At 47.4% G+C, this 15,300-nt stretch overlaps 1 protein-coding gene across 4 annotated transcripts in view; it reads right to left on the bottom strand.

The window, feature by feature from the left end:
- The window catches only part of EMID1 (EMI domain containing 1), a 421,712-nt gene that overhangs the window by 113,146 nt on the left and 293,266 nt on the right, over window positions 1–15,300 (bottom strand). For all 4 annotated transcript variants that reach the window (XM_069214563.1, XM_069214564.1, XM_069214561.1 and 1 more), the window contains exon 7: window positions 14–58. In XM_069214563.1, coding sequence (XP_069070664.1) covers window positions 14–58 — 45 coding nt within the window. The remainder of the gene's footprint in view (window positions 1–13; window positions 59–15,300) is intronic.

Here is a 15,300-nt window from a genome sequence, read left to right as displayed (position 1 = left end):
ATGGGCTACTTACCATCCTGGCCAGGGAGGGGCACCTTCACCTTCTCCGCAAGAACACCTGGAAAAAAACAAGTGAATGTCATGTACATCTGGGGCAGGTGTCCAGAGCCCTCGCAAAGAAAGCCACTCTCTTGGCGCCTAAAGTGACAAGGCCAACACATGGTACAACAGTGCGCTATAAAATTGTTATTAACAAAACACCAGGGTTTAGTAATGTGACAGAGAAGCCTGAGGACCATCCTCAACTTAATCCGACCTTCCTGCCTCGTCTGCTGTCCCCTTTCTCAGGGGTTCCAAGCGGATGGGGATCCAAAGGCAGCGATCCGAAGCACGTCAGTGTTCTTTTTCTATCCCAAAGCAGAGACAAATGTTACAGTGACACGATGTGGCCAAGAAGTAGAATGCAGATGACACTTAAATCTTTAGGGCAGTGCCATCCTCAACCTGGAGCCCACTGCTGCACTTTGGGGGTCACATTTTTCAAGCCCTTGCATCATGCAAGCTGACACGAGGCAATGCAAGGGCTTAAGTCAGATTTACTAGACCACGCAGAAACAACCTGCCTGGCTCTTGTACCTGTATTGGAACTAGGCAGCGCTCAGTGTTTCAGCACGGGGAGAGAGCAGGAATGAATGCAGCATATCTTAGTGGATATGGGGCATTCCTGCTCTTTGTCACACAACGTAGCAAGTTGTCTTGCTGCATTGCGCTGTGAGACTTTCTAAAAAAAACTCTATCCTTCGGTCTCTCTGCAGCCTCCTCAATTAAGGAAAGACTGGTAATGTGAAAGCATGGAGCATTCTAAGCATCACCGGCTACAGGCGATGGGCAATCTTCACGCGTCTACATGTGACATTGCACTGCACTGACCACCAAGTGCCAGAGCTGGCCTCAGACAACATGGGTGCGTAGGAGCTGGAAGAAGGGGTGCAAGACACCCCAACATAAACGTGCTGAAGTTCAGAAGGTGAATGAGAAATAAAGATGCCTTTCAATTGTATTTTTTTATCTTGTCACATTTGCTATGTGTTCAAAGACAGAGGTCGAAGGTCAGCCTATGTGTTCTCTCAAATTGCTGATTATTCTTTTAACTTGTAGATTGGTGCTTACTTTTCTTTTCTGACTGCAAACTAAAGGTATTTTGTGAAGTGAACTATCTGACAATCTTGCTGGTGTGAAAAGAAAGGAAGTGAGAAGTCAGCTTTCATGTAACACACAACATGTAAATTACTTAGAACAAACTGTAGAAATATTTCAAACTATATCAGGTAGGGAAAACACACATGAAACATATGTTTTGTAATTCCGAAGTGTGAAGGAAACAAAGATTTCAATAGGAGCAAAACAAATCAAGACACTTTACTTGGTGATGAACAAATGATAGATATTTGCTGAAACCTAATTTCCACACTATTTGTGCCCTACTTAGTTTTATTAGTAAAACTGCATGTCAGTGCAATTTTTGGTACAATTTCAATGGAAAATGTCCAGTCTGAAATAACAGTGTGCTACCACACCATACTTTAGTAATATATTTGAAACAGCAAGCTCCACAATGCACCACCAGTTACATACTGTATTTATTCTTTGTGTCATGCCCCGTTTTATTTACAATCCATATGACTTCAGTGATGAAACATTGATGGCAACACTCTCACTCTGAAAACTGTTCCAATACCACTGCATGGGTGACATTCAGATCGCCCCAGTGCTTGAAATGGAAACGCACAAGTGCTGGTGCTTACTATTCAGAGTACATATTTGTTCCTGACAAGTGCCTGTACTTTCCCATTAAATGTATTACAGCAGTGCTGAAAAGTGCAGTTACTTTCCTTTTCAAATAAATAGGTACTGTCCCTTGCACATTAAAGAAGTGCAGGTACTCAGTACAGGACAGTACCTGCCCATTTAAAGTACTTGATCTGCCTGAGAATCCATCACAGAATTAGGTGGATGGTGTCACATTTTCAACTATTCTGCTGCAACGGTCTACAGTGGAGGAGGGGCCATCCTGATATCCGCAAAAAAAATACCATCAGGGCACAAGTTGGGTGTACACGTGGATACGTGGATAAATGGTGTCAACCTACTATTTTCTCAGGGTGGTCTTTGTCCACTCTGCAAACAAGTTGGGCCCCTATGAAATATGCTGAACTCATCCCTGTGTAATTTTCAGACACCGGGACACGTTAGGCAGTGCCTGAATGCTTTATTTCTTAGCAGCAACGTGCAGGTGGTGGTAAGGTGGCTTTGCTATTGTAAATTCTAGCTATGCCCAGAACAAGGGGTCATCAGGCATCCTTTTCTTCAGATCCTGGCTGTGAGATATCTGGAGCCTCATACCTAGATGCAAATGTAGTCGAAAGGGAAACAAAGGCACACAGCTTATCACTTCACAAGTACTCCAGAGAAGCATGGTTTTGACTTTGTTCGGTCCCTGTATATAAGAGATATGCATGCGCTGTAAGAAAGACAGATGTATTAGTCTGTCCCAGTATCTACACAAATATGAATATAACAACCACTATTTTGCTTTGTTTCTTTCATAGCACTACTAATTGCAATGCAGGGCGTTAGAGTGCTTTACATCACATATACATATTATAGATTGAAAATAAATCATGAAAAAGTGTGTAAATCAAAGTTCGGGATGTGTTACATAAGACAGTGAGAACTGCAAGGTGTAGAAGTCACATGTTGTTCATAGCTTATTGTGGTATATTAGAAGGATTACAATTTATGAACTGCATTTAACAAAAGGATCTTGTGTTGAAAACAGTAACCAGGTCACCTATCTACATAAAAAAGATGTCTCTGCATGTTACATGATGTGCTTAGCAGGAGGCACATTAACCCTCTATGCTACTTTGATTCAAAACTGCGACTAGACAAAACCCAGATCTCTCCTGCAAATGTGTTAGCCTTTAGAGTTATCTTACAAATATTATTATTGTTATCTGAGATTTATTGGGCATACAAAGATCTTTGCAGCAGGTGCCTTAACCCCATAAGATATTTTAAAATGCACACTTTGAAACCAATTGAGCAGAACAATTGCTATGTCATGTTCCTCCTTGTTTGCCATTTGGCTGTGGCAGAGTTTAAGAAAACATAAATGTATAAGTTGAGACCCCGATTTTGCACTAATGTTGCACCACTTTTTTGGCACAACCACGACGCTAAATGTAATTTCTTAAATCTCATAATGCGCTTAAATGTACTAATGATAGACCTGCTAAACATATGTGTTGGGTCTTAAGATCTGAGGTCACCTCTTGTGATGTCACTTTCTGTGAGATCATGGGTTGTGATGCCACTTCCTGTGATGCCAAGGCGATGTCAGGTGCTGTAATTTCACATGCTGTGATGTCACGTGCCATGATGTCAATTGCATACTGCCTAATTTGGTTTGTTTCCCCACTTCCTTTTTTAGGACTTGTACCTGGCATTCAAACTGTGTCGCTCTTTCTGGGGTCAACACTATTGTTCCCATATAACAGATGTACGCAATTGAGCCATGTAGCAAGACCTGTTAGTCAGGAGCTGATGAAGTGATATTAAATGAAGCTTCCTAGCAGAACCGCTGTGAGGAAAAGAGGTGACAAAGGGCCAGGGACAAGCATGTCATTCCACGGGAGCTCTTAGGTGGGCTCACAAGTGACTGCGGGGGAGCTGGCAGATGAAGTATGCAGGTAGCCCCACGAGGAAGGGGGTGATAGCCAATGAGCGGTGGGAGTAATGAGACAATATTTAAAATATATCTATTCGGCAGGGGAGGGGGCATAGAAAACTATACTGCAGTGCAGCCAATGGCAAAATCATCGGCGCAGGCATCCTGGAAGGGGCACTAAGGTAAGGCAAGGAGCGAGGATCCTGAAGTCATCAGAGCTGGTGAATTCATGGTGACAGCATGAAAATCCTGTGCGTGCAGAGTGTAAACTGGTGGGTAGAGGGTATCCCGGAGTCTAAGAAGAATGGGCCTAAACTGCATGAGAACAATATAATAACGAGGCATGCACTTCTATGAACACTCCCAGACTTACCACGAGCATTCCAGACCCATTTTATTTATCAGGTTCGGCCATGCCTGGCCAAAAGTGTTGTGTGCCGACATCACTACCTGTGACGGTGAACCCGAGTGGCACATTACACCCCATCCAACTTTAGATTTCCTATGACAGTCTCTAGCTGGGCACATGCAAAATCACTAAGCCTCTGACTTCACGCTGGGTTTGGCCTCAGTCTATACCGATGATCTGCTTGGCATTGGGAGCTTTTGTCCTCCGCTGGCCCATACCACTGTGGCCAGGCCCCCCCCCCGGGGAGGTTGGATCAGCGCTGGAGTAATCACTGATGATCTGGTAGGACTTTCAGCTGGAGTGGCACTGCTGTCAGATGGTTCAGGCATTGCCATGTCTGGCTTGTCCAAGGTGTCCTCATTCTCTGCTTGCTCAGGGCTCAGGTTCCGAACTCGTCTGAACCACAGTATGGGCCATATGTACGAAAGCTTTTTCCCATAGACACAGAATGGGTAAAATCCTTTTGTACATCTGGCCCTATGTTCCTGGTTGTAGTGTCCAGGCCTTGGCGGGCCCTGATCATCGTACCTTTCACCGCTGTCACTGTTCAGGACCCCCTCTCATAGGGAGTAAGAAACTTCCACTCTAGGTGGTGGTCTTTTATTAACACCTGATCCCCCACTTACAGTTGCTGCTGAACAGCCCGCCTAGCTTGTCTGGCTTTCTCATTGGTTTGCCTTCTCCTGGTCTGCGCTTCATTGTCACAAAGGGATGCCGACTGCCAGCTTGGCCCATATGGGATACTATGCCAGACTGCCACTGAAAACATCGGGTGCATGGGGGTGCACTTCGTTGTGGAGTGTGGTGCATTGCAATAGGCATGCAGTAACTTGTGACGCTCCCACCCATAGTATTGATTTTGATCTACTGTGCCTCTGAGTGCTCTAGTCAGTGTTCTCAAAAACTCTTGTCCGTGCCATTGGCTGTTGCCCACTGTGGCGTTATCTTCCTGTGCTTCACGCCTAACGTTGAGAGATATTGGGCAAAGTCTGCTCCTTGAAATGGTGAACCATTGTCAGTCTTGATAAGGGATAGTATGCAAACATTGCAAAGGTCTTTTCCAGCAATGGTTTGACATGGGTGAACGCAGTAGATGTTACCAACTGTACTATTGGATATTTTGATTGGCCATCCACCATCACCAGAGTCAGTCTCCCATTCGGAAAGCAGCCAAAGACCAAATTGATCCTTTCCCAGGTATGTTTGGGTGCTTCTTCGGTTGTGACTGGAGCCTCAGGATTCCCTAGGAGTTGGCATGTGGGACAGGTCGGGACCATTCCATCCACTTTGCGGTCCAAACCAAGGAACCATACTTTGCTCCGAATTCTAGTCTTTATTTCTTAATGCCTTGATGTCCTTCGTGAGCCAGGGGAACCACATGGTCTTTGAGTTCTCCCCGGACAACTATGCGACCCCCTCTCATAATGATTCCACCTGCCAAAGACCTGAGCTCATCTCGTACTTTCCACATTTCCGTGAGCCTACACCTTTCATCTGGGTAACACTGATTTGCGTCTTTCAGGAACAGGTGCCAGGTGTTGTTGGTTATGGCCTCTTCCACCCTTTTCAGTCCATCGTCCTTGGCAGTCACTTGCCTGATGTTTTCCACTGTGTGGGCTTTGGGTCATTTGGCCTCAGTCACTAGATGTACAAATTCTTATGCACCTTCATCCTTTCCAGCCTCGAATTTTATGTGCGGGTGTCTTGAAAGGAAGTCCACCGGATTCTTGGCTCCTGGCCGGTAGACAACTGTGAATCAATAAAGCAAGAGCTGCACCGCCCACCGTTCAATCCGTGGGGGTAGGTAGGAAGCGGTCTCTGCAAAAAAACTTACAAGAGATTTTTGATCTGTGATTACTTTTAATTCATGTCCATAGACGTATAAGTGAAAATGGTGACACCCATTTTATGGCCAGAGCTTCCATTCAATCTGGGCGTACCGCACCTCAGTAGCTGTCAGTGTGCGGATAGTGAGAGCAAGGGGACTCCATACCCCTGGTTCATGTTCTTGTATTAGTACGGCTCCCAGTCCTGCTGGCTTGTATCCACCACTAACTCCGTGGCTTTCTCAGGATTGAAGTATGCTATGGTGGCATCCGTCAGGAGGGCATTCTTGATGCTGTCAAATGCTTTTTGCTCATCTGGTCCCCAAGTCCATTTTTCTCCAGTTTTGGTGAGCGCACTTAGTGGGTCCCACAGGCTGGCCAGATTTGGCAGGAAACATGAACAATATTTTGCATTTCCCAGGAAGCTACATATTTCTGTTGGAGTCTTCAGGGCTGGCTCTTCCTTAATAGTTGCTGATTTCCGTGGGTCTACTCGCAGCCCTTCTTGCGAAAACACAAAGCCAAAGAACTTCACCTTGGGCTCAAATAATGAGCATGTGTCCTTATGCAATGTCAGGCCACTTTCCCTCAGATGTTGCAGTGTGGCTTTCAGGCATTTGTGGGTTCCGCCAAAGTGGATGTGGCGATGAGAATATTGTCACTGATATTCAGCACCCCTTCTAGACCTGACAGTCTCCCTGATTGCATTTTGGAAAACCTTCTAAAGTTGAACCATTTGTATAGGCTCAGCCCTAGGTGAGTTGTGAATGCGGTGATGTACCTACTGTCCGGATGGCGCACTAGCTGATGGTAACCAGCATTCAAGCCCAGCTTGGAGAACAATTATGCGCCGTTTATGTCCAAATTATGTCATCCATCATTGGTTTTATGTGTCTTTCCCTGCAGATTGCCTGATTGGGTAGCCTCATGTCAATGCAGAGCTGCATGGCTCCCAGCTGCTTGTTTTTTTTGGTGATGACAAGGGGGATACCCACAGAGTTGGACCAGATACTTTTTAAATTACATCCATCTTCTCAAGCTTCTCTAGCTCCTCCTCCACCTGGTGTCGTAGGCGGAATGGTACATGCCAGTGTCTTAGTGCTGTCAGTTGAATTGTCTTATCAATGTGCAGCTTCACTGGGGGCACCTTGTGGCATCCTATTCTCATGAATAGCTCTGGGAATTGCTCCAGGGTATCGTCTATTTGCAGGGCATGAATTTCTCTAATGAAAAACACTAGGCTAAAATCTTCTGAGGTATCTCATCTGAGTAGTGTGCCTTCTCCCTCCTCCGTAACATGGAAGCGAGCATTCACCTCTTGTTCTTTGTGTTAGACTTGTACCTCCGTCGTATCTACCAAGGCCAGCGTTTTTTTGCTCCCATATGCATTTATTCGGGCTTGAGTTGGGTTGATGGGAGGATGTGGGCTTAGCAGTAGATATTAATTGTGTGTCAGAACATTTAGTGATGCCCCTGTGTCGATCAGGGCGGGTACTGTTTTGCTGGTGATGGTTATTTGGCAGCGTGGTTGGGGCCTCCACCCTTTGCTATGGGGAGTCGTCTATGATATGAAGAATGCATCCTCCTCTTCATCGTCTTCAAAGCTTGTCCCATAGTCTTGCCACTTCTCTGGGTTTCTCTCTGCCATGTTGGGCATGTTGTCATTGGACAGTTGTCTGAGTGTTCTGTTAAAAGGGTGTCGTCCTTGTACTCGTTGCCCTTTTCCGCTCTCTCTGCATACCCTTGTGAAGTGGTTCGGCTTGTTGCATGTGCATCATTCTAGCGGGTGATTTTCTAGGCCACAGTTATGACGTAAGGCCTCTGTGGTTAGTGCTGCTCGTTCTCACCGATTCACTGGTTATCATGTCCACCGCTTCAGTCCTGACTGTGGGGCTCTGTTGTGGATGTCGTACCTTTGTTTAGTGCTTCTTCCATTTCTTATGCCCTCACTGTGGATAGGTCGTATGTCCATGCAAGTAACAGCATATCTTCCAGTTAGATGCCTGTGTCGTAGAATTAGTTGCCTCAGTTGTGCAGACCTGCACCTTGTATTATCTGGGCTCTGACTTCCTTAGACTGGTCATCAACAGGCTTGTGAGTGCCCGTAGTCTAGGGTAGAACTAATCTACTGATTCTCCCTCGCTTTGTCTGGCCTGACACAATTTAAACCTTTCAAAATCTGGGTTTAATTTGGGGTCAAAGTGTGCATTAAGCGCATTGATGGCTGCATCGTAGTCATCAACACCTCCGGTAGCGGGAAGGTGTTGGAATAGTTTGTATATTCCATTGTCCCTGAAGTGTAGTAGCAGGGATCTTTGACTTCATTGTTGGTTTCTCTGGTCACACGGAAACAGTTTTCAAGTTGGCCCACCCATGTTCACCATCTAGGTGCGGCTGTTGCGGAGTTGGCCAACTCGCTGAATGGTGCAAGTGCTTCAATTGCTGTGTGGGAAGTGATAGCTGTGTTGAAAGGGTGTGGCCCTTGGGCTCCTCCAGCCTGCTCATTCTCCCCCATGCTGCTGGATTTTTCTCTTTTTCTCTACCTCTGCCGTAAGGGTGCTGTGCGTTGTGCTGTTGTGTGGGGAATGTAGTGGCTCGCCCACTGCCGTCTTCTCTATTACTCCTTTCTTTCTTCTGGCATGAACTTTTCCTTAGTGCTCGTTCAGTATTATCATTAAATGTTACTCTCTTTTTTTCCCTTCTTTTTATGGGTGAGCGCAAAGTGATCCGTCCATAAAGTAATCTCTCTTTGGGCTTCAAACTACTAGAAACATACGAGGCTCGATGTTTTGAGCCTGGTTTCTAGACTACTTTATCTGTTAATTTTCCCTGCAGCGCGATCGCACTGGGGTTTACATAGCGCGATCGAGCTCTGTTTTTTTCGTTTTCAATTTCAGCGCTATTGCGCAGCATTTTACATAGCGCGATCGTGCGGTGTTTTTTTTCTTTTCATTTGTGTGGCAAGAAAAGTTAGGTTAGGAGTTTACAACGCAAATAGCTCCAACTCGAGCAAATGCGAGCCCCGTTGCAATGAAAATGCTTGTTTGTTCTACTGTCTGTCAGTCCTCCCCATGTGATCAGCCCGCAGCCTCCAGGGCTCACCTCTTCCAATTGCACTATTTCAGGTGCAGTACACAGCGGCCTTCAGCGGGTGGCGCTGTCCCACTCTGGTTTGCGAATCCTCAGCTGTCCGGCTTCTCTGCTCTCTGAAGCCGCAGTTTTTACCAATTATTTCAGCGTCCCGGCGAGGCGCTTCAGGGTGTTGGGGAGTCTATGACACATGGGCCTAAACTGTGTGAGACCAATAACGAGGCATACACTACCATGACCACTTCGAGACTAACCACGAGCGGTCCAGACCACTTTAATTTATCTGCTCGGCTGCGCCCAGACAGCACAGTTGCGTACTGGTCACTACTACCCGTGACGCTGAGTCCAAGGGGCTCCCTACAGACTGCAAGACCTGTTCATTCCTCAGTGTGTGTTTATGCTGCCGTAACTTGAGCTGGGTCTCACCGGGGCACGAGCTCTGTCAGTGTCAGCTAACACTGGTCCAGAGTATTTATGAACGTGATAATGCGCTCCTTGGATGAGCATTACAAAGGAAAAAAAAAACACAATGTAGAAATACTATAGAAAATGCAAAAGCAATGTAAATTTTACAATCCATTTTCTGATGTCTCGATCTGTACTATTCTATCAGACAGGCACTTGACAACTTGAAAAACACCAAGCCTTTTGTCAGCTCAAATGCCAAGTCCCACTCCTCGAATCTGGGTCGATTCACAAAAGGCCACCTCCTCGAAGATACCCGCTGTTTTATCTGTCTCGTGACTCTGGGTGACCCAGGGACAGAAACGCCTCCAATTCTTTGCTTCTTCCTTGCAGTAGTAATTAGTGCCAGATGTGGTTAAAGCATCTCAATAGAAAAAGAATAAACCTCACGGTAATAAAAGCAATGAACACTGCTGGCTCCAATAAAGAAAACCCGAGGATAATTGTTACTTACTTCAGGTTCCAAACACCACGTTCACAAATTAAGACAACAAACACTACAAACTCAACACCTCCAAAAGCTGCATGCCACGCAGATCGAGATTTAAGACGTGGGCCACTGTGTACTTTTAGAGGAAAAAAAATATATATTTTTAAATATGTTTTTTTTAAATTTTGCAAGTGCCTGGCTGCTCCCCATACATTGCTACAAGGCCCTCACTTCCGCTTGCAGTGCGCACCATCCTGCGCGGGAACTGTCCGTCTGTTAGAATAGTACAGACCAAAACGTAATAAGAACAGATTGTAAAATTTACATTGCTTTTGCATGTATGCACAGATGTCGAAATCAATGAAAGAAGGCTGCCTGGGCACAAACTTTAAAACCATCCAAAGACGGTCATCCATGTGTGAGCACGCAGGTGGCCAACTTTAACCCCTTTGCTGCCAAACCTTTTCCCCCTGAGGTGCCAAACCTTTTTTTTGGCTATTTGGGGCAGTTTGCGCGTATGCCCTCATAATGTTTTGTCCACATAAGCTACCCATGCCAAATTTGTGTCCTTTTATTCCAACTTCCTAGGGATTCTAGAGGTATCCAGAGTTTGTGGGTTCCCCTGGAGGAGACTAAGAAATTGGCCAAAATATTGCTAAAATTTAATTTTTTTAATAAACATTGTAGGAGGCTGGCATGGCTTGTAGTGGGTACCCTGTGGTACTTACACCCTGTGCCAGGTCCAGTTATCCCTTATTAGTAGAATAGAGGTGTTTCTAGCAACTTAGGCTGATAGAAGGTAGCTATGGCAAAGCAGCTTAGGCTGAACTAGGAGACATGCAAAGCTCCTACTATACCACTTGTATCATATGCACAATATCATAAGAAAACACAATACAGAGTTACTAAAAATAAAGGTACTTTATTTTTATGACAATATGCCACAAGTATCTCAGTGAGTACCCTCAGTAAGAAGGTAAGTACTATACACAAGTTATATGTACACAAACTCAAAACAGGTAAGTAAGAGTCAAAAAAGTAATGCAAACAGTGTAGAATTACAATAGGTTGCAATAGGTGAACATAGGTCTAGGGGCAACACAAACCATATACTCCAAAAGTGGAATGCGAATCACGAATGGACCCCAGACCTATGGGAGCTTGTAGAGGGTTGCTGGGACTGTAAGAAAACAGTCAGGGTATCCAAGATACCCCACCCCAAGACCCTGAAAAGTAGGAGTAAAATACACCTACTACCCCAAAAGGACACAATAGTCGTGATAGGGGGATTCTGCAAGAACAACAAACACCAGCAAAGCACTGAAGGTGGATTCCTGGTCCTGAGGACCTGCAAAGCAAGGGGACCAAGTCCAAGAGTCGCGATTGTGTCCCGGGGGGACAGGAGCCCAGGAAACCCCGGATGAAGGTGCAAGGAAGCTGCCTCCGGATGGAAGAAGCTTGGAGTTCTGCAACAACGAAGAGGACTAGGAACTTCTCCTTTGGATGGAAGATGTCCCACGTCGCGATGAAGGTTGCAGAAGTGTTCCCATGCAGAAATACTGCAAACAAGCCTTGCTAGCTGCAAGGGTCGCTGTAGAGGTTTTTGGGTGCTGCTGGGTACCAGGAAGGACCAGGATGTCGCCCCTTGGAGGAGGAGACAGAGGGGGCGCTCAGCAACTCAGAGAGCCCCCACAGAAGCAGGCAGCACCTGCAGAAGTACCCGAACAGGCACTTGGAAGATTTGTGAACCGGAGCTGGCTCAGAGTCACAAAGGAGGGTCCCACGACGCCGGAGGTCAACTCAGAGGGTTGAGCACTGCAGGACGGAGTGCTGGGGACCCAGGCTAGGCTGTGCACAAAGGAAATCCTGGAAGAGTGCACAGGAGCCGGAGCAGCTGCAAATCACGCAGTACACAGGTTTGCAGTCTAGCGTGGGAAGGCAAGGACTTACCTCCACCAAACTTGGACTGAAGGATCACTGGACTGTGGGAGTCACTTGGATAGAGTTCCTGTATTCCAGGGACCACGCTCGTCAGGATGAGAGGGGACCCAGTGGTCCGGTGATGCAGTCTTTTGGTGCCTGCGTTAGCAGGGGGACGATTCCGTTGACCCACGGGAGATTTCTTCTTGGCTTCCAGTGCAGGGTGAAGGCAGGTGACCCCCAGAGCATGCACAACCAGGAAACAGTCGAGAAAGCCGGCAGGATGAGGCGCTACAATGTTTGCTACTTTGTTGCGGTTTTGCAGACGTCCTGGAACAATGAGCGGTCGATCCTTGGAAGAAGTCGAAGAGGGAGATGCAGAGGAACTCTGGTGAGCTCTTGCATTCATTATCTGAAGAATTCCCCGGAGAAGAGACCCTAAATAGCCAGAAAAGGAGGTTTGGCTACCAAGAAAGGAGGATTGCCTACCAAGAAAGGTAAGAGCCTATCAGAGGGGGTCTCTGACATCACCTGCTGGCACTGGCCACTCAGAGCAGTCCAGCGTGCCCCCAACACCTCCGTTTCCAAGATGGCAGAGGTCTGGGACACACTGGAGGAGCTCTTGGCACCTCCCCTGGGAGGTACTGGTCAGGGGAGTGGTCACTCCCCTTTCCTTTGTCCAGTTTCGCCCCAGAGCAGGGTTGGGGGATCCCTGAACCGGTGTAGACTGGCTTATGCCGAGATGGGCACCATCTGTGCCCATCAAAGCATTTCCAGAGGTTGGGGGAGGCTACTCCTCCCCAGCCCTTCACACCTATTTCCAAAAGGGAGAGGGTGTAACACCCTCTCTCAGAGGAAATCCTTTGTTCTGCCTTCCTGGGCCAGGGCTTTCTGGACCCCAGGAGGGCAGAATCCTGTCTGAGGGGTTGGCAGCAGCAGCTGCAGTGGGGACCCCGGAAAGGCAGTTTGGCAGTACCCAGGTTCTGTACTAGAGACCCGGGGGATCATGGAATTGTCACCCCAATACCAGAATGGTATTGGGGTGACAATTCCATGACCTTAGACATGTTACATGGCCATGTTCGGAGTTACCATTGTGATGCTATACATAGGTAGTGACCTATGTATAGTGCACACGTGTAATGGTGTCCCCGCACTCAAAAAGTCCGGGGAATTTGCCCTGAACAATGTGGGGGCACCTGGGCTAGTGCCAGGGTGCCCACACACTAAGTAACTTGGCACCCAACCTTCACCAGGTGAAGGTTAGACATATAGGTGACTTATAAGTTACTTAGGCAGGATCCCAGTGACACAAGGGCTAAAACAACATACATACAGTGAAATATGGGGGTATCATGCCAGGCAAGATGGTACTTTCCTACACACATAAATGGGAAAAAGGGCTGCAGAAGAAAGCTTGTGGTTTTTTTCCCCCTGAAAATGGCATCAACAAAGGGTTTGCAGTGCTAAAATCACCATCTTCTCGGCTGTCAGAAAGAGGCAGACTTGAATCAGAAAAACAAATTCTATGTCAGGACCGGAAGCAAAGATTATGCAGATCTTTCTTCACTGTTTATTTAACAGCAAGTTCAAAGTTCATTAAGAAAAACAACAAGAAGTACAACTCCCATGAGGACGTTCCCATAGCAACCAATGTCCAATCAGCCGTCATTCCGACTATGTGTATAAATGTCCCTTGTCGTCGTCATCGATCCTCTTTCTTCACTGCTGCTGGTTTCAGTTAAGTTTGCCCTTTACTGCCTCTGAGTGCTTGTTTTTTCTATAATTGTTTAAATTCAGAGTAGTGTTGCACGTTCGTTTCTGCATTGTATTGTGTGCTTTTCACTCGTCTTTAAGGACGCGCACCAGGAGCGCAGCAGGCTTTTTTGCCTGAGTGCAGATTCTACACGCGGAGACGCGGCGGGCCCTCTAGGTGGCGCTCTCTCGCGCTGCTGTGCTAAGGTCAGCGCATTTTTCGTGCGCTCGAGTCGTGTTGCACTCGGCGCTCCGATTTACGGCACAATAGGGGTTATTGAGCCTAGGCTCTTGTTAACCCCTCCAACCACCACAAATACACTGCGTTTTGTGGTTGAGTGACACCGATTGCGGTAAGACCGGTAATGGTTGCTAACCTCAGCGCGACCCTGTGGGCACGTTTTAAAGTCTTGGCTTATACATATTTTGCCGTTTGGTGACAGTAGAGTGTAGGGGGCTACCCTTATTATTATTTTAGGGTGTTCTGTTGAAGTTTTTTCCTCTGAGTTCCCATGATGCAGTCCGCGCAGGACCATGATTCTTTCCTCAGCATGTCCCCAGGAGAAGGCCCTTCACAACGCTCTCTACCTCCTGGAGTAGATGTGTTGCTCTCGCAGGCTATCGCCCAGGCTCTAGCCCCTATTAAGCTTGCGGAGCAGGTGTCCAAGGGGTCGGGCATCTTTGGGGGAACGGGGGCTGAGTTTAAAACTTTCGAGATACCAGCTCCCAAGAAATCGCACAAGCACAACGTGGGGCACCTAGAAGATTTTGAGCGCCTCGCCAATGTCTTCTGTAAGAGTGCGCACACGCATAAAAGCACACCCTTTCAGGAGGGTTCTCTACCCGGAGCGATCAGTGAAAGGTTTCACCACATAGTGGGCTCTGAGGTGGGGTCACCCAAACGCATCGCAGAGGACTCTGATGGGGATTCCTCCTCTGTGGAGGATCAAGACTCTAGCCCCTGGCGCCTCTCTGCCAGATCCACAGGAGCAGGATGACCCCGGCTCCGATATGTTTGAACCAGAGGGGATTTATCACCCGCGGTTATCGGAGTGGCGGCCGGAGCAGATGGTAGCCGAATACGTGGCTAGTAAAATTAGAGAGCCTCTCGACAAGGAGGTGCGGGCTCGCCTGAAGGCTGAAGGTCCGCGGCCTACCTTGCCTGATAGAGTAGTGGCTACTCCGGATATAGATCCGAAGATGTGTACCTTCTTTGCGAAGTACACCAAGGACCCCAAGAAGGGTATTGACCGCTCCTGGAGGGCGTGCCAGGACAAGCTCCTTGATGTGTTAGGTCCCCTAACACAGATCATTCAACTGGCTGAACGTGCAAAACAATCTGACGCCCCCTTACCGACTGATGTCGTAGCAGGGTGGGCCCAGAGGGCAGTTTGTCTCCTGGGAAATGCTAACTGCGCCATCTCAGCCGAGAGGTGCCTGTCTTTTTTGTTAAGATAGACCCCAAATTGGGGGAGCTATCTAGCTCGGAGGCAGGGGCGGTCGCCCAGGGTAATTTATTCTGCGATCCGTTCGTCAAAGAGTTGGGCACATTTTTCACCACCTTTTCTGCGCTGGACAAGGCACAATCTTCTATCAAGAACATCTCCCCGGGCAGGCAACGTTTTTGGAGGGGCCGGAAAAAGGCAGGGGTTGCTCCCCCGGCCGCCCGTATCAACAACGCCCCATCTCCTACAGAAATAACGGATGACGAGGTGGTCGCCAAGGAGCCTTTTTT

This window comes from Pleurodeles waltl, chromosome 11 (assembly GCF_031143425.1).
Source record: "Pleurodeles waltl isolate 20211129_DDA chromosome 11, aPleWal1.hap1.20221129, whole genome shotgun sequence".
Taxonomy (NCBI): Eukaryota; Metazoa; Chordata; class Amphibia; order Caudata; family Salamandridae; genus Pleurodeles; species Pleurodeles waltl.
This window is presented reverse-complemented; position numbering and strand designations above follow the sequence as displayed.